The sequence below is a fragment of the Caretta caretta genome, chromosome 9 (genome assembly GCF_965140235.1).
Source record: "Caretta caretta isolate rCarCar2 chromosome 9, rCarCar1.hap1, whole genome shotgun sequence".
Classification (NCBI taxonomy): domain Eukaryota; kingdom Metazoa; phylum Chordata; order Testudines; family Cheloniidae; genus Caretta; species Caretta caretta.
The window spans coordinates 54,752,652-54,772,643 of record NC_134214.1 but is presented as its reverse complement, the minus strand read 5'-3'; the positions used below and the strand labels follow the sequence as shown (position 1 = coordinate 54,772,643).

Here is a 19,992-nt window from a genome sequence, read left to right as displayed (position 1 = left end):
GACCCCTGTCGTGTCCCTCACCCGGCTCTGTGGAGATGGGGTACAGGGGTGGGAGGAGGGGACATCCTGACATCAGTGCCCCTCCTTCCCTCCCCCCTGCTCTGCACAGCAAGCAGGAGGCTCCCAGGAGCAGCTGGCCAGGGGCTCCAAGGCAGAGGGCAGGAGCAGTGCAGCAGTGAGGGGAGGGACACATGAAGTGCGTGGCACTTGATAGCTTCTTGGGCGCAGCCGGGCAGCTTAGAGGGAATTTAGGAATCAGATCCAGGACAGATCCCTGCAGGACCCCACTTGCTATGCCCTTCCAGCTTGATTGTGAACCATTGATAAATACTCTGAGTGCACTTTTCCAACGAGTAGTAGGTTTTGTCTAGGCTATAGTTCTCTAGTTTGTTTACAAGAATGTCATGTGAGACAGTATCAAAAGCCTTACTAAAGTTGACATATATCATATGTATTGCTTCCTCCCTATCCACAAGGCTTGCTTCCCTGCCAAAGAAGGATATTAGGCTGGTTTGATATGATTTGTTCTTGACAAATCCATGTTGACAGATGGGAACTCCATATGAAGGAGATCTATTAAGGAATTAGGTGAGGCTTTCTGGGGAGTCATGGGGGACTGGGGAGTAGTGAAGGCTGAGGATTGTGCCAACTTCAAGCAGCCATTCTGCTCTGGTGATATCACTTCTCCTGCCCCACCTCCCCGCAGTTCTTTCTATTTTTTACTTTCCTGACAATCAAACAGTAGACAAACAACACAGTAATGAGACATATGAAGACTTGGAGGAAGGGTGACTTTCGATGTTTTACTCATTACAGACCCCTAGAATGCCTCAGTTCAGATCTCTGCAGTGTCATTGCCTGAGTATGGCACATGCAAGTATTTTTCTACTGAGACGCCTTTTTTGCCAAACTTTCTGGCTGATTATGGCTTCCTTTTTTGGGTGGGGTCTTACCTCTTGTGGTGGGTTGTACGTATTTGTCAATGTTATGGGCCTCAGCATGACACTAAAACTGTAGAGCAACTACAAACTGTGAGAACCAAACACATTTGATTCCGTCTCCCTTCCAGTTCTCTTTAGTCTGGAAAGAAATTGGAACCCCTTTTCTGTGTTGTGACCCTGAGTCACCTCTCCTCTGTAGCCACCTGCCACTGCTTCTGGGATTTTACAGGTCCTGCCTGTTAAGAGAAAGCCATATAAGAAATGTCTATACGCATGAGTATATGTAGATAACACAAAAAGTGCCATTTTCTGGCATGTAGGAACTGCGTGACTGGGCAACAAAATGGCAGATGAAATTCAATGTTGATAAATGCAAAGTAATGCACATTGGAAACCATAATAAGCTTTAGCAAAGCTTTTGACACAGTCTCCCACAGTATTCTTGCCAGCAAGTTAAAGTATGGGCTGGATGAATGGACTATAAGGTGGATAGAAAGTTGGCTAGATTGTCGGGCTCAACGGGTAGTGATCAATGGCTCCATGTCTAGTTGGCAGCCCGTATCAAGTGGAGTGCCCCAAGGGTCAGTCCTCCGGCTGGTTTTGTTCAATATCTTCATAAATGATCTGGAGGATGGTGTGGATTGCACTCTCAGCAAGTTTGCAGATGACACTAAACTGGGAGGAGAGGTAGATACGCTGGAGGGTAGGGATAGGATACAGAGGGCCCTAGACAAATTAGAGGATTGGGCCAAAAGAAATCTGATGAGGTTCAACAAGGACAAGTGCAGAGTCCTGCACTTAGGATGGAAGAATCCCATGCACCGCTACAGACTAGGGACCGAATGGCTCGGCAGCAGTTCTGCAAAAAAGGACCGAGGGATTACAGTGGACGAGAAGCTGGATATGAGTCAACAGTGTGCCCTTGTTGCCAAGAAGGCCAATGGCATTTTGGGATGTATATGTAGGAAAAATTGGAAAAATTGGAAAGAGTCCAGCGGAGGGCAACAAAAATGATTAGGGAACTGGAACACATGACTTATGAGGAGAGGCTGAGGGAACTGGGATTGTTTAGTCTGCGGAAGAGAAGAATGAGGGGGGATTTGATAGCTGCTTTCAACTACCTGAAAGGGGATTCCAAAGAGGATGGATCTAGACTGTTCTCAGTGGTAGCTGATGACAGAACAAGGAGTAATGGTCTCAAGTTGCAGTGGGGGAGGTTTAGGTTGGATATTAGGAAAAACTTTTTCACTAGGAGGGTGGTGAAACACTGGAATGCGTTACCTAGGGAGGTGGCGGAATCTCCTTCCTTAGAAGTTTTTAAGGTCAGGCTTGACAAAGCCCTGGCTGGGATGATTTAATTGGGGATTGGTCCTGCTTTGAGCAGGGGTTTGGACTAGATGACCTCCTGAGGTCCCTTCCAACCCTGATATTCTATGATTCTATAATCTTAATGCTACATACAAAATGATGGGGTCTAAATTAGCTGTTACCACTCAAGAAAGAGATCTTGGCGTCATTGTGGATAGTTCTCTGAAAACCTTTTGTTCAATGTGCAATGGCAGTCAAAGCTAACAATGTTAGGAGCTATTAGGAAAAGAGAAAGATAAGACAGAAAATATCATAATACTACTATATAAATCCATGGTATGTCCACATTGTGAATACTGCGTGCAGTTCTGGTTGCTTCATCTCAGAAAACATGTATTAGAATTGGAAGAAGTACAGAGAAGGGCAACAAAAATAATTGGGGGTCTGGAACAATTCCATATGAGGAGAGACCAAAAAGACTGGGACTCTTCAGCTTGGAAAAGAGACAACTAAAGGGGGATATGATTAAGGTCTATAAAATCATGACTGGTGTGGAAAAAGTGAATAAGGAAGTGTTATTTATTCCTTCATGTAACACAAGAACCTTAGGTCACCCAATGAAATTAATAGGCAGCATGTTTAAAACAAACAAAAGGAAGTACTTCTTCACACAATGCACACACTGTGCATTGTGTGAAGCTGTAAAACTCACAGGGATGTTGTGAAGGTCAAAGATATAACTGGGCTCAAAAAAGAATAAGAAGTTCATGGGGGATAGGTCTGTGACACCCTGGTACCCCAATATTCACCACTGTCATATAATTAGGCTATGTTTTGCACAAAGTATCCCTTGTGAGGTATCATTCTAAAAGTCTTGATCAGATAGACATTAATAGCTCATTGGGTTTTATGTGCTGCCGTCATATGTGAAGTGATGAAGTTTGGCTATGAGTGTGTTGCTGAAACATGTTTAGAGGTTGGAAACACCCACAAGAAGACTTTCAGGTACAACAGTAAAAAGGCCAAACAATGTTAATGGGTTATTGAGGAAATGCACACAAACACAAGGATTACCCCAGGAGCTGTGTACAATAGAAACCTCTCAAAGATAGTATTACACAATGGGAACTGTTTGACCCAGGTCACAGCAAAAGATCTTTCCAGCAAGTGGGAAGAAGATATAAAAGGAGGAAATGACATCATGATGGTACCTCACTCTCCCTACAGCAACACACCTGGAAACACCTGAAGAAATAAGACTAGACTGGGGGAAGTGATGGTCCCCAGCTAAATGAATTTCTAGCCTGTGTATGACAACCCAGGAAACCCAAGCTGCAAAGCAAAGGCAGCTTGTGCCTTAAGAATCAGCCAGCCTGCTTATCGCTCAGGGTGAGAATTTGCTAATTCATATCCTACCTATCTAGTATGGTAAACTCAGTTTGTGGCTTTGTTTATTTACTAGGTAATCTGCTTTCATCTGTTTGCTATCACTGATAATCACTTAAAATATATCTTTTGTAGTTAATAAACATATTTTATGCTTTAATCCAAACCAGTGTGTGTTTGACTAAGATTTCTGGGGAAAATCTCAGCTTGGTTACCCCAAGTGTGCATGGTCCTCTTCACATTGAGGGAGTGGTGGACTGGGTGTTAAACCCATATACAGGCCAGATTTGACCAAGGCAGGATGGTACTGCTCTGGGGTCCTAACTGGGAGGCTGGTGGTTAGAGAGCCTGCATGTAACTGCAGCTGCGTGTGTCTCTACCTGTGTGAATGCTGGTGAAAGTGCAAGCTTGGAGGGCTTTTCAACTTGTCATAGCAGCACAGTGTGAGAGGGAGCCCAGGCTGGTGGGTCAGAAGGCTCAGTGATACCCCAGTTCCATGCTGCACCCTGGGGGGAACCCATCACAAGGTCCATCAATGGCTATTGATGCAATCCCATGCTCTGGATATCCCTGAACCTCTGACTGCCAGATGGCGGGGCTGGATGAAAAGGAAAGGATCACTTGATACTTTCCCTGATATGTTCATTCCCTCTGAAGCATCTGACCCTAGTCATTGTGGGAAGACAGGAGAGTGGGCTAGATGAACCATTGGTCTGACCCACCATGGCAGTTCTTATGTTAACATGTAGCACTGCTCTTGGTAAATTCCATAAAACTGTTACTATGCACTGCAATTGGCTTCCTGAGCCTTGCTACTGGTATGTCCCCCATGCTGCACCTGCTGTTCACTTCCTCTCTCGGTGTGGCACTTTCCACTTGTTGGTACTAAATCTCCTGTCCTAACTGACTGTTGCCCCTACTACTCTAATCATCCCCACTTAACCAAAGACACCTCTGGCATCAAACAGCCATGTAGACTGCTGAGAGAGGCTTGTTTTTCAGAGAAGTCTTTGGAGAACCTGAAGGAGTCTTAGATGGGGTAATAGGTAGCAGCACTACTTGAATGCTGATAGATGCTGCACCTCCATGAATTAGACAATGCCATGGAGCACAGATCAGTCTGGGAACTCCTGCCCTGCTACCACTCTAGCACCTTTCACTTCAAATTTCTGGCTTTGACATATCACACTGCATTTGGGTTACTGCTTTAGGAACAGGTCTCATAAGCAGAAAGATGGGGCAATGGTGCAAGTGCGTTATCCATGCAGCCTTCTTGGCAACCAGTGCGCGTAGGGGCACAATCCATATAAATGTGGCACATGAGCAACTTTTTACATAATAACTATATAACTCAGCACCATGACAGTTCTTGCAATGCTATGGTGGATTGGTATCCCAAACAGATATCCTGAAACCCAGCTAATCCTGAACTGCTATTTAGCTTTTCTCCAGCCACAAAGGTATTCAGAAATGCATGCTTTTAAATCAAAGGTTGGGTGGATTTCAGTGCTTACGAGTCAGAGGCTAAGAGCACCAGATTGAGCCAGGCATAATGGAGGCAGGCACTGTGCAAGCTTCCACACACAGCTTTGTTAACGAGCCTTTATCCCTGTCCAGAAACACCCCATCATGTTCATTCTACTGATAGATCCTTGAGCTGTCCCTCTGATCCCTTTCCCCTAGTTATTGCAGGCCTTGGCCCCTCAAACAGATGCTTGATCCAAATTGTGATGGACTTATAATGGGCACAAATGGGAACTAGGAGACAATTTATCTTGCTTTAAACCAAACTGTTTCCTAAGGAAACTCAGATCTGTGGGTCTGATTCTCATTTCATACCAGTGTAAATCAGGAGTAGCGCCTCTGAGGTCAGTGGAGGGACACAGTTGTAAAGCCAGTGTGAACGTAGAATCGGACCCTGTGTCTCCAGACATGTAAGGCACCTGGTGTCTTGCTCCCACATTTTTGTAACATGCTGAGTGATAGTTTTTGCCTGTGGATATCTCACAGGGAACCCCAGAGCTTTGTGGTAGGGAGGCATTATTCATTAGGCATTATGCATGTCCCTGAGAATCTCCTCCGTTCCCAGGCCCTCCCTAATAAATAAGCTGTAAATGGATGACCGTGGGGACCTGAACATGGGTCACTGCTGATCACTATTTCACTGCTCTCTGACAATGAGGCCTTTGTTGGTCTCATTTTGCTGTTTGAGCCAAGCGTTGCTGTCTCAGGGTTTTTTTCCTGATCACTGAAGATCTCTGCTGTCAGCAAGCCATGTGAGTGAGCCACAGGGGGCCAGGCAGGGGAGAGGGAGGCTGGAGTGATGGGTCTAAAGAGAGAACACAATGGATGAAATGCATCCTAGAAAAACCAGGAGATCGGAAGACTTGCTATGATGATAACATTTAAACCAGTTCACAACCAGCACTCAGGAGAACAAGGCTGGAAGTGTGCTCTGATCTGTCAGTACTAGCTTTGGGGAGGAACGAGAACACGCCAAACTGAGAGGGGGATTAGGTGAGTTACTTCATTTTTCCAGGTTCCACTACTCCTTTAGTGAGCGCCTGATAGATTGGTTCTAAGCACTAGATGAAATGTGTTTCCCTGGCTGTCGCAGCTCCCTGTTGCAGGGAAACTGCTGGTCAAAGACATATTTCCTCAGTAGCAGATTCTACTAGCAAACCACTAATTTCCATCTTTAGCTTTCCATTCCATAGGTCACAACAGGACATTTCCTGCCTGCTATCCACTAGTTCCCTTCCTACAGGAGCCCCAGGTCAGAGCATTCTGAATCAGTTCACGTATGGGCATTATCTAGTATTTTTTTTCCTGGTTAACTGAAATGTATAATTAATGCAATGAGATAGCCAGTAGTCAAAGCAGAAACAGATACAGTTAAAGGAGAGTAAACAAAGAAAAAAACCTAAGTCTCCTGTGACCATCTAAACAGTCCAATATACTGAATGCAGAGAGAATGAGCCAGGTGCTCACCAGATGTAAGTCACTTATAGCTCCATTGACATCAGTGACTTACAATAAGGAGTAGAGTATAGAACACTTAATCAAGAATCCCTGTCAGGATTTCCCTTCATCTCTGTAGTGCCTCCTCCTGTGGGAAGTCTGCACCAAAAAATTAAACATTCTGTGCACAATATTTTAAAATTCTGCATATTTTATTTGCCAAATTAACACAAAATAATCACACCGTTTTCAATACTTTTGGTAATTTATTTCAAAATACCTGTCAGTAAGTGTGTCTGTAACAATACAGACAAAAAGTCAGGAAATGGTTTTTGATAAATAGATTCCTTACTAGGCATATTAGCAGATGGCTCCACAGTGAGCAAGAGGGACAGAGTCTTCTATGCACACCCAGCCCTGCTCCAATCAAGGTGTGGGACAGGCAGGATCAGCCTGGCAGGAGCCAAATGTGAGGGGGGGCTTAGTGTGGGGGAGGTACAGGTCTGGGATGAGAGGGTTCTGCATGGGACACTCTGGGAGTGAGTGGTTTGGTGGGGGGCTGGGTGTGTGGCGGATGTGGATGCACAGGGATTTGTTGAGGCATTCTGAGTGCGGGTAGAATGGGACTCTGTGGGGGTTCAGGTGAAGGTGGTTGGGGCTCAGTGGGGGGGCAGGGTCTGTGAGAAGGGATGAGGCTCAGCAGGGGGGGTCTGGGTGTCTGAGCGGGGAGTCTGGGTGCTGGGGAGTTGGGCTTGGAGGGGTGGGGGTCTGGGTGCAGCTGGTTGGGAATCAGTGGGGTGGCTATTACCAGCAGGAGAGTGAGTTTGTGTGTGGGGGGGTGGAGGATGAGAAAACCTGGATTTGTGCTGGAAATGGCCCAACTTGATGATCACTTTAGATAAGCTATTACCAGCAGGACAGTGGGGTGGGAGGAGGTATTGTTTCATGATCTCTGTGTGTATATAAAGTCTGCTGCAGTTTCCATGGTATGCATCCGATGAAGTGAGCTGTAGCTCACGAAAGCTCATGCTCAAATAAATTGGTTAGTCTCTAAGGTGCCACAAGTACTCCTTTTCTTTTTACACCAAAGACCGAAGTTGGAGTTGTGGGGTACCAGTGGTAAGGTTTTTAGCCTGCATGTAAGTTTTTGTTGTTTTTAATGTTTTCTCTGTAATGCTTTCACCATAAGAATAAAGGTGCTTGCTTATACTGGGATGTGTGGTAACTTATAGCTGCTGGCAATTACAGCTGTTCACAGCCTTCAGAGAGAAAGCAACGTGCAAACACTGGGCTGTTTAGGCCATCTGGCTTGCTCAGGATATCACAGGATAGGCAGGGAATTGTGCAACCTAGAAAAAACTCGGTCAGGAGGGGAGAGGTGCGGGTCTCTATGCAATAGAGGTGAAGGCTGAGGAACCTAGTGGGTGTCCTTGGTGGACCATGGAGCCAGAATACAGATGCAGTTGCCCTAAACTGTGACAGGAATTTCTCCTGCTGAAGCTATTCCATTGTACTCCAGTGACTGAAGCACTCAGATGGGATGAGGGAAAGTCAGGCTCACGTCCCCACTCCAGAGAATATCTACTCATATAAACTGGAATAGCTTCTCCAAGAGAGAGGCCTCTCCTGAATACCCCTCCTGATCATTAGGGCATGCATCAGGGAGGTGGGAGACCTGCACTGGAAACCGTGCTCCAAGTCAGTCAGAGCTGGGATTTGCATCTAGGTTTCAGTCAGCTGCCTAGAGGCCCAGATCAATGGGAGTTAGACACCTGAGAACCTTTGTGGATCTGGGCCTTAAGCCCTGCCCTTTTCCTCTGCATTTCACTCCTAGCTCCTTGCTCAGCATGCTGGTTTCTGATAATCCCTGTGTTAGGCACCAAGCTCACCCCATACATTATATTGGGAGCCTGGTAGCCTACCTGGGGCCTGAGGAGTCCGCTGTGCAGCAGGGGAGCTAGGAACGAAGAGTAGCCATACTGAGCATTGCAACACCTCAGTGCCTTTGTGGTTCTAGCCCTGTCTTATGCTCAATAGCTTCAAGGTGTTCACACATGTGTTGTGCTACGCTCCCAGCAGTCTCTGCACTGCATCACAAACCACACACTGATTTTGAATTTAACAGGGATTGGTCCAGGGGGTTGTGGCAGCTCTTTTAGTTCACTTGAAAACTTAATATAAATGATCTTTAAAAAAGAGATGTAAATTGTTCAGTGGAGACTGTAGATAATGTTTTGACCCATGCATACGCTACTGGAACCTCACACTCCCTGGGTTCCATATCGGGGCCTTGATTGTTCCAGGCTGGGCCAAATGAATAGAACACAAGGATGGCCAAGTTCCTGGCTGACATCAGCAAGGTCATTGTCTGGATGTGCCCTGTGGCCTTGACAAGCAGCTACCCTGTATATGGCAGAAGGGTGGGACAAGACTTTGGCCTGCTAGGGGCTTATAAGACTAAGGGGTGACTCTGGTATGTTTAGTGTCTTTTAAATCTGTTTATTGTTTTTTACATGTTTTCTCTGTAATGCTTTTACCTGAAGAATAAATGTGCTTGCTTAGAAAGAGCTGTGTATGATTGCTGACAATAAAGTGTTCACAGCCTTCGGAGAAACAGCAATGCACAGGTGCCAGTAGTTAGGCAGGTGGCTTGCTTGGGCTATTCCAGTCTAAGGCAGCCTTAAAACCTCTGGTCAGGAGGGAGTGGGACATGGGTCCCAACCCAGAGACCGGTGATGACTGGAGACCTGAGAGGGCACTGCGGAAGCGGACCACAGGAGTGTGTGTTTGTGTGGGGAGGGGAGGAATACAGACACAGGAAACTGCATCAGTATTTTCCCCTTTGTTATGCCTCATCTGTTTGGGGTTTATGTATTTTCTGTCCCTGGCTGCAGCAGTGATGGGATCGCGCCATTTCCCAGCTCGCACTGTGCTGTTCGAGAGGGAGCTGAGTGGAGTGACTTACCGTGTCCCAGCTCTGCTCTACATCCCCTGCATGGCAAAGCTGTTGGCCTTTGCTGAGGAGAGATTGAGCATTGATGATGCCCATGCCAACCTGCTGGTGCTGAGACGAGGAACCTTCTACAGAAACTACGTGGAGGTGAGGGGGAAGGCCGATGCTGTTAAATCAACTAATTAGGCAGCTGTCTGGAACAACAAAATAGTTAGGGCCAGATCTGCGGGGGTCCCCACGGCTGGCTCTGCATCACCCTTTCCCACCCCACTGGTGTGGGGCATGACAGGGGACCAATGGGGTGTGTGGCTGGGACAGACAACCCTGTGTAACATGATATAGCTTACAGCAGCCCTGAGGCTTTTCTCTGTGGGGCTTTAAAATGGGGAAGGAGGGATAAAGATGACATGACTTCATCTTGTTCCCACCCATGGGTCCTGCCTTGGGCATGATGTGACCCAAGGAGCAGGCCCAATATTCCTGTCTGCTGTGCAAGTTGCTGTGAGGTGTGCAGAACTCCCGTTTTCATAAAGGCAGCAACCCCTCCAGCTCCAGCAGGGAGAGCAACCGAAAAGAGGATGGTGACTGGAGTCAGTGTGGGACAATGGCTGAGGTGACCTGGTTTGTGAGGGAACAGACAAAGGCCACAGTTCAGGAGAAAAGATGGGTGAGAGTCATAGAATCATAGAATATCAGGGTTGGAAGGGACCTCAGGAGGTCATCTAGTCCAACCCCCTGCTCAAAGCAGGACCAATCCCCAATTAAATCATCCCAGCCAGGGCTTTGTCAAGCCTGACCTTAAAAACTTCTAAGGAAGGAGATTCTACCACCTCCCTAGGTAACGCATTCCAGTGTTTCACCACCCTCCTAGTGAAAAAGTTTTTCCTAATATCCAACCTAAACCTCCCCCACTGCAACTTGAGACCATTACTCCTTGTCCTGTCCTCTTCTACCACTGAGAATAGTCTAGAACCATCCTCTCTGGAACCACCTCTCAGGTAGTTGAAAGCAGCTATCAAATCCCCCCTCATTCTTCTCTTCTGCAGACTAAACAATCCCAGTTCACTCAGTCTCTCCTCATAAGTCATGTGTTCCAGTCCCCTAATAATTTTTGTTGCCCTCCGCTGGACTCTTTCCAATTTTTCCACATCCTTCTTGTAGTGTGGGGCCCAAAACTGGACACAGTACTCCAGATGAGGCCTCACTAATGTTGAATAGAGGGGAACGATCACATCCCTCGATCTGCTGGCAATGCCCCTACTTATACATCCCAAAATGCCATTGGCCTTCTTGGCAACAAGGGCACACTTCTTGTCCACTGTAACCCCTAGATCCTTTTGTGCAGAACTGCTGCCGAGCCATTCGGTCCCTAGCCTGTAGCGGTGCATGGGATTCTTCCGTCCTAAGTGCAGGACTCTGCACTTGTCCTTGTTGAACCTCATCAGATTTCTTTTGGCCCAATCCTCTAATTTGTCTAGGGTCCTCTGTATCCTATCCCTACCCTCCAGTGTATCTACCTCTCCTCCCAGTTTAGTGTCATCTGCAAACTTGCTGAGAGTGCAATCCACACCATCCTCCAGATCATTAGTGAAGATATTGAACAAAACCGGCCCGAGGACCGACCCTTGGGGCACTCAGTCAGTGAGAGCCTGTAACCCCATCTTGCCCTCTCCTGCTAGTGGGAAGACATGAGAGCACTCGAGACTGCGACCTTGAAGCACCATCGGTCCATGAACCCCTGTCCTGTCTATGATGAATTCACAGGCATCGTCTTCCTCTTCTTCACTGCTGTGCTGGGCAAGACTCCTGAGGCCTATCAGATCATCACAGGCCAGAACGTCGCCCGCCTGTGCTATGTGTCCAGTTCCGACCAAGGGCTGAGCTGGAGCAAGGTTACAGACCTGACACAGCAGGTCATTGGCAGGTCCATCACAGGTAAAGATCCCAAGAGGTAGGCAGGGGGCAGGGGAGAACAAAGAGGTTCAGAGGGGGCTGGGACAAAGTGCTCTCTCCTGGCTTCCTAGGAAGCTGAGCGTGGGAGTCAGTGAGGAGGAAGCACACTTCCTTCAGCCTGGAGTTTTGCTTGCCCAGCGTTGGTAAACGGCCAGGCCCAAGGCAATAGGGACAGCAGGAAAGGAGCAGAACCATCAGGGTCAGGAGAGAAGGTGAGGAGGAGGAGCATGGGAGGGAGTCAGTATTTGCAAGGTTCTCTCTCTTTTGATCAGTTGTTGCCATGGTCAAGATACTTCAAGGAAAGAGGCTGATCAGCTGGGCTTGCGCCTCCCCTCAGTTGCTGCTGGGGAAGCCTTGCTCGCCTTAGGCTCTGTACCTCATGCTCGGTGGGCTGACGTGACAACACAGGGCTCAATGACATTCCTGGCTCTCAGCTCAGGTGTTAGTGGACAGAAGGGCTTCTCATAACTAGCACCATTGATGGCATCTTGGCAGAGAGACTGAGGAGTGAATGAGGCTGAAGACAGAACTACCCTTTTCCCCAGAAAAGTGGTCTCTGGAGCTCAGGGTAGAGGCACAATGAAGGGGTGCTCGTTCTTCCACATGCTGTGCTGGGGACATCAGACTCAAAGTCTCAGCCCCTGGTTCTGGCACTAAGTGCACTTCTAAGGGAAAGACAGTTAGGGGGAGAAGATGGAGAGGGTAGAAGGGAAAGTTCCCAACATTGGTCTTTTCTTTTCCGCACAGATTGGGCCACTTTTGCTCTAGGCCCTGGCCATGGAATTCAGCTCAAGTCGGGACGACTGCTGGTTCCAGCCTACACTTACCACATCGACTGCAAGGAGTGCTTTGGGAAGCTCTGCAAGACAACCCCTCACTCCTTCACCTTCTACAGCGATGACCATGGCCAGAGATGGCGCTTCGGCGAGTTCATCCCCAACCTTCCCACCGTGGAATGTCAGATGGTGTCTGTGGATGAGGAGGATGGCAGCAACGTCCTCTACTGCAATGCCAGGAGCCCCATGGGCTTCAGAGTGCAAGCGCTGAGCACAGATGATGGAGCAGTTTTCCACTTGGGGCAGCTTGTTCAGCGGCTTGTAGAGCCCCCTCATGGCTGTCATGGCAGTATCATTGGCTTCCCAGCCCCTCTCTTCTATGCCCCGAGCAGCCCCCATTCACAGTGGAGCACGCCTTGGTCTATCAATGGCCCAGACTGCCCACTGCTGTCTAGAAAAACCACTAGACACTGTTATCTCCCTCTCTGTGACATGGCTGTTGAAAACCCAGCAGCCATGTCTTTGGGCAGCCAGCTGCAGGGTCACCAACAGCCGGCAGGGTCAAAAGAGCCCTGTCCTTCCAGCAGCCATCACGAGATCCATGACTCCATGTCCTCAACTGTGTCATGTGGAGGTACGGGGCAGCCTGAACCAGGAGCTGCTTCCAAATCCATTGTCCTCTTCCAAACCCCAACATGGGTGCTCTATTCCCACCCAACAAGCTCCAGGTCTCGGGTCAACATGGGTGTCTATCTCAGTACATTCCCCAGTGATGCAGATAGCTGGACAGAGCCCTGGGTCATTTATGAAGGCCCCAGCGCCTACTCAGATCTGGCCTACATTGAACTGCCCTTCTCTGAGTTCTCAGCCACTGGGATCCCAGCCATAGCCTTTGCTTGCCTGTATGAAAATGGGACGAGGTCCCCCTACGAGCAGATCTCCTTCAGCTTGTTCACACTGTATGACGTGATTCAGAACATCCCCCTGAAAGTCACATCACCAGACCCGAAGCACCACTTGGATAAGAAAAAGAGGGGGAGGAGCTGTGTCACCTCCTAAAGCTCCAACTCCACAGCACTCAGGAGCTAGAAGTGTGGGATGGAACTCGCTACAGGGTGGCATGAAGGATGCCTAATTATTTGTATTCAGACTGATAGTGGGCCAGATCCTTAGCTGCTGTAAGCAAGCACTGCTCCCCTGCCATGAGTGCAGATATGCTGCCTGACACCAGCTGAGGAGCTGACCCACACCTTCATCAGTGAAAACATCAAAGGCCCAAGCTGCAGACCCATATTCATATATCCTACAGAAGTCAACGGGACTAGAACATGCATAATAAGGTTTGCTTGTGTAATCAAATGCTTGCAATCAGGCTCAAGCCCAATGTATGGTTTAATACCCTAGAAGGAACTGTTACCCATATATTACAGTGCAGCTATGCAGGAACACTGTACTTTTTTACAAGTAATCACAAAACATTGTGCACTTTTACTTAAAGGGGACTCACTTTTAAATAAGAGAGAAACATCCCGATGTGTGATTGCTCTAAGATACAGTGAGCCTGATTCAACAGTGCCTTGAGCTCTGTGCAGTATTATGCACCACTGCAAAATGCTCCTACCCATCACCGGGGTAGCAATATTACACCCCTGCTGCACAGGTGTAAATGACACCACAAGGTGCCATGCGGCATGAGACCCAGCGACCCAATGGCAAGAAAACTAGATGTTACAGAAAATGATCCGTGCTGCTCATTCATTACCAGCTAGAATAGACATGCCCAGTTGTGGCCTCTGTACCACTGCATCAGAAAGCCTGCAGAAAAGTTCAGCTGCAACTCGCCATGGCTCATTTGTATAGTAACTGTGAAAACACCCTTTCTATCTGTCATGCTTGGGGCTAGTCTCTGTCATGCCCTCATCAGCGGGATAGTTCTGCTATGTAAATTTCCCCTGCTTGTTGTCAAATGAAGTGAACTTTGGCCATAAGGGCAGGCCTAGGCCCAAGGAAGGATTAGAGGAGAAAGAACTAGGACTGCCTCAGCACCAGTCGCAGCTCTGCCACAGGCAATGTGTGGCCATGGGCATGTCCCTCAGGTTTGAACGCTGTGGCTGAGGTCTGGCTAGCCTGCAGTCCGAGGTCTGACTGCAGCACTGTAGTGAGCTAGCTTGGCTCAAGACCGTGTGGGCACGGCTAGCCGAGAAGCTGTGGTACTTGCACAGGTGGCCGCATTGGCTAGCTGCTGGAGTGGCTCCCCAGGGCTCTGGTCTGGTCTGGTCTGTACAAGCCAGCCTGCCACCTGTGCCACTGCTGCCGCTGTTCAGGACAGCCAGGTTAAAGCTCGCTCGGCTAGGACTACTCATGCTGCGGGCATCCCGGGTGGCCATACCCTGAGTTTGCCACCTCAAACCATGCTAATCAGGCTACTTATTTAGGCCCCTAATGATGAAGCTAGGCTGATTTACTTTGTTTACTCGGCTTTGCAAATGTCGCCTTAACCTCTAAGTGCTTCATTTTCCTCAACTTGTGAATGAGGCCAATACTTGCTCTCTGGCGTCTGATGTCACAGTGTGCATGGAGTTTTACAGCCCAATAGAGTGACAAAGCTCCTGCCTCCAGGAGCTTCCAGTCTGTGAAACAAATGGCAAAACAAAAAGCTGTAACAGACTGGGGAAGAGGGGGGGATCCAGCGAAGGGAGGGTCAGCTTTTCAGGTAGGAGCACGATTTACAGGAGTTAGCCCTGGCATTTTGATGCAGTTTTGCTTTTCTCATGTGTTAGTTGCTTAGTTCCCTTCTAATCAGATACCAGCAATGGAGCAGCTCTCATCAAGGTCAGATTTGGCATGGTGCAGTAAAGCGATGAGTACTACAGATGGGCTTTAAAGGAGAAGATTCAGAGATTCCAAGGCCAGAAGCAAACATTGTGATCATCTACATACTTCTCATATAACACAGGCTATAGAACATCCCCCAAATAATTCCTAGAGGATATCGTGTAGAAGAAACATCCAATCTTGATTTTAAAAGTGCCAGTGATGGAGAATCCACCACGACCTTTGGTAAATTGTTCCAGTGGTTAATTATCCTCCCTGCTAAAAATTTGTACCTTATTCCCATTCTGAATTTGTCGAGCTTCAGCTTCCAGCCACTGGATCATATTAGACCTTTCTCTGTTTCCTTGAAGAGCCCATTATTAAATATTTGTTCCCTGTGTAGATACTTATAGATTGTAATGAAGTCGCCCCTTAACCTTCTCTTTGTTAAGCTAAATAGATAGACTTGGGGTGCTCAATCTCTATAAGACATGTTTTCTAATCCTTTAATCATTCTTGTCGGAACCCAAAAGCTGGAAAGCTGCAGGGGTTGATGGCATTCCTCTGGAGTTTCTCAAGAACCTGGGGAGACGGGGACAGGAATGGCTGGTGGTGCTTTTTACTGCCGTGCATAGAACTGGAGAAGTGCCAACAAGCTGGTGACAGGCAACAGTGGTTGCCCTACTGAATCCTGGAAAACTCCAAGAGGATGCAGACAGCTACCACCCTATCTCTCTCCTCTCAACTACCAGCAAGCTCATGGAATGGGCACTGCTCCGCTGCCTGTCTGACATTATCAAAGACATCCTCCCAGTGGGGCAGGCAGGATTTTGCCCTAAGAGGAACTGCTGTGACCAAGTAGCTTCACTTACCAGCTACACTGAGGCAGAATTCCAATGTAAGTTGAAGACACGGATCACGCTTGTTGATTTGTCCTTGGCATGCAATGCCATCTGGAGACCGGGCCTCCTCCTCAAGATCTCCTGCATTATTCAGTGCCAGCAAACGATCCACCTCTTGGTGGTGATGACTGGGGACCACCACTTTAAGATACAGCTTAATGCAGGGGTGGACAAACTTTTTGGCCCGAGGGTCACATCGGGGTTCCAAAACTGTATGGAGGGCTGGGTAGGGAAGGCTGTGCCTCCCCAAACAGCCTGGCCCCCACCCCCATCCACCCCCTCCCACTTTATGCCCTCTGACTGCTCCCCTCAGAATCCCTGACCCATCCAACCTTTCCTGCTTTTTGTCCCCTGACCCCCACCTCTGGGGACCCCCTCCCCTAATCGCCCCCCGGACCCCCCCATCCACCCCCCTGCTCCCTGTCCCCTGACTGCCCCAACCCCTGTCCACATCCCCACCTCTTGACAGCCTCCCAGGACTCCCATGCCTATCCAAGCCCCCCTGCTCCCCATCCTCTGGCACACCCCCCCAGAACCTCTGCCCTATCCAACAGCTCCCTGCTCCCTGTCTCCTGACTGCCCCCGGGACCCCTTGCCCCTTATCCAACCCCCAGACCCTGGCCCTGGGCCCGTTACCATGCTGCTCAGAGCAGCAAGTCTGGCAGCCGCACCGCCCGGCCAGAACCAGACAAGCTGCCGCACTGCCCTGCATGAGCGTGCAGCCCTGCCGCCCAGAGCACTGCCTGCGCGGCAGCGTGGCTGCAGGAGAGCGGGGACAATGGGGGAGGGGCCGGGGGACAGCCTCCAGGGCCAGGAGCTCAGTGGCTGGGCAGGACGGTCCCGCGGGCCGGATGTGGCCTGTGGGCCATAGTTTGCCCACCTCTGCCTTAATGGCTAGATCAGTAGACCAAAAACTCTTAACTTGGGCATCCCGCAGGGCACTGTCCTGGCCCAGATACTTTTTAATCTATACACCGTGGATATACCAGTGACAGAGTTGAGGAAATTCATGTATTCAGATTACATTGCCCTAGCTGCTAAGCACACAAGCCTCCATACCATCAGCTGCGCGTAACCCAAGATCTTACAACAGTGGCTGATTATTTCCAGGGCTGGAAGCTTAGGCCTAACCCGAAAAAAACCATAATGACCACTTTCCATCTGAACAATTAAATGGCTAATGCCAAACTCGATGTGCAGTTCTGTGGCGAAAGCGTCAGCCACAAAGCTAACCCAAAGTATCTCGGCATTATACTGGACCGGAGTTTGACCTTTGACAACCCCTCAAAAACACCCGGGATAAGGTCAGGTCTCATGTCGTGCTTATCAGGAAATTGGCCAGAACATTTTGGGGTTCCAGGCCATGGACCTTATGAACTGCAACAATTGTCTTGGTACAGTCTGCAGCTCAATACTGTGCACCAGTCTGGTCTCACAGCAGTCACACTAAAGTCCATGATATGCAACTCAATAACACCATGCGCATAGTGTCAGGGGCGCTCAAATTGACTGGCTCCTGGTCCTATCACACATCCAGCTTCCACAGATTAGAAGAGCTGCCCAGACATCTTGCTTTCTCAACCATGTCAGTGCAAACACAAGGATCCCATTGCACGATGACCTGCAGAACCTGCCAAAGACAAGATAAAAATCCTGCAACCCTCTATGAAACCGCATCAAGCCTTACATCCAACTTCGATGCTGAGGCTCAATGGAGAGCCACATGGAGCATTTTGACCATTCAAAACAAACAGCTCATCACTAATCCTGCCAAGGAATCACCAGGTTTTGATTTATATCGGGCAGGCTGGTGCAGATTGAATCATATCAGGACATCTCATGGGAGATGTGGACAAACCCTCTTTAAATGGAAAATGAGGCAAACATCTGTATGCAACTGTGGTCACCAGGCAAAAACAATGGAGCACATCATATCTGAGTGTCCCCTTTGTTCTTTTGCCAGGGCCTAAAGGACATTCACCAGCTCACTGCTGCAGCAATGTGTGACTATCAAATCTAGATATAAATTTGTAATTGTTGCTATCTACCCAAGCCGTACAAAAGAAGAGGATTCTTGAGGCTCTTCATTCAGCCCTCTCCTCCAATTTACCAACATCATTCTTGAACGACGGGCACCACAACTGGACCCAGTATTCCACCAGCAGTCACACTAATGCCAAATACAGAGGTAAAATAGCCTCACTACTCCTATTCAAGATCCCCCTTTTATGCATCCTAGAATCATAGTAGCTCTACTGGTCACAGTAACACACTGAGACCTCATGTTTGCCACAACTCCCAAATCTTTTTCACAGTCAATGCCTTCCAGGCTAGAGTCCCCTATCCTGCAAGAACGGCCTACATTCTCTGTTCCCAGATGTAGACATTTAGCAGTATTAAAATGTATTGTACATTTGCTTTTGCCAAGCTTACCAAACAATCTAGATTGCTCTGTATCAATGACTTGTCCCCCTCATTATTTACCACTCCCACTATGTGTGTGAGGTCTGCAAACTTTTTCAGTGATGGTTTTATGTTTTCTTCCCGTTTATTTAATAAAACTGTTAACAGTGTAAGACCAAGAACCTATCCCTGTGGTACCCAACTAGAAATGCACGTGGTCGATCCATGAGGATTCCCCGTTTACAATTACATTTTAGATCTAACAGTTAGGCGGCTTTTAATCCATTTAATGCGGGCATGTTAATATTTATCTCTTCATGGTTTTTTAATCAAAATGTCATGTGGTACAAAGTCAAATGCCCTACAAAACTCCATTACGTCAATGCTATTTGCGGATGATACTAAACTGGGAGGAGTGGTAGATACGCTGGAGGGGAGGGATAGGATACAGAAGGACCTAGACAAATTGGAGGATTGGGCCAAAAGAAATCTGATGAGGTTCAATAAGGATAAGTGCAGGGTCCTGCACTTAGGACGGAAGAACCCAATGCACAGCTACAGACTAGGGACCGAATGGCTAGGCAGCAGTTCTGCGGAAAAGGACCTAGGGGTGACAGTGGACGAGAAGCTGGATATGAGTCAGCAGTGTGCCCTTGTTGCCAAGAAGGCCAATGGCATTTTGGGATGTATAAGTAGGGGCATAGCGAGCAGATCGAGGGACGTGATCGTTCCCCTCTATTCGACATTGGTGAGGCCTCATCTGGAGTACTGTGTCCAGTTTTGGGCCCCACACTTCAAGAAGGATGTGGATAAATTGGAGAGAGTCCAGCGAAGGGCAACAAAAATGATTAGGGGTCTGGAACACATGAGTTATGAGGAGAGGCTGAGGGAGCTGGGATTGTTTAGCCTGCAGAAGAGAAGAATGAGGGGGGATTTGATAGCTGTTTTCAACTACCTGAAAGGGGGTTCCAAAGAGGATGGCTCTAGACTGTTCTCAATGGTATCAGATGACAGAACGAGGAGTAATGGTCTCAAGCTGCAGTGGGGGAGGTTTAGATTGGATATTAGGAAAAACTTTTTCACTATGAGGGTGGTGAAACACTGGAATGCGTTACCTAGGGAGGTGGTAGAATCTCCTTCCTTGGAGGTTTTTAAGGTCAGGCTTGACAAAGCCCTGGCTGGGATGATTTAACTGGGAATTGGTCCTGCTTTGAGCAGGGGGTTGGACTAGATGACCTTCTGGGGTCCCTTCCAACCCTTATATTCTATGATTCTATGATTCTATGATTCTATTACTTTTATCGACCAAATTTGTAATTTCATAAAAAAAATACCAAGTTAGTTAGACAGGATCTATTGTCCATAAACCCATGTTACTTGGCATTAATTACATTACCGTCCTTTTATTCTCTGTTAATCAAGTCCCATATCAGCTGCTTCATTATCTTGCCTGGGATTGATGTCAGCCTGACAGGCCTGTAATTACCTGGGTTATCCCTTTTATCCTTTTGTTGCCGGCACCCAGTGCCGAGAGGCTGAACAACAGCTTGAGTGGTTTGTTACCCGGTGTGCTACACCCAATAATTACAACGGGG

The 19,992-nt window shown here is 48.1% G+C and overlaps 1 protein-coding gene across 1 annotated transcript; it reads left to right on the top strand.

Annotated features, from left to right (window-relative positions):
* The first annotated feature begins 5,984 nt into the window (after positions 1 to 5,984).
* Positions 5,985 to 14,544, top strand: NEU4 (neuraminidase 4). Its single transcript, XM_075132660.1, has 4 exons — positions 5,985 to 6,152; positions 9,491 to 9,696; positions 11,229 to 11,484; positions 12,250 to 14,544. The coding sequence occupies exons 2-4, from the start codon at positions 9,496 to 9,498 to the stop codon at positions 13,335 to 13,337; spliced, it is 1,545 nt and encodes a 514-aa protein (XP_074988761.1). The 5' UTR covers positions 5,985 to 6,152; positions 9,491 to 9,495; the 3' UTR covers positions 13,338 to 14,544.
* The last annotated feature ends 5,448 nt before the right edge of the window (positions 14,545 to 19,992 follow it).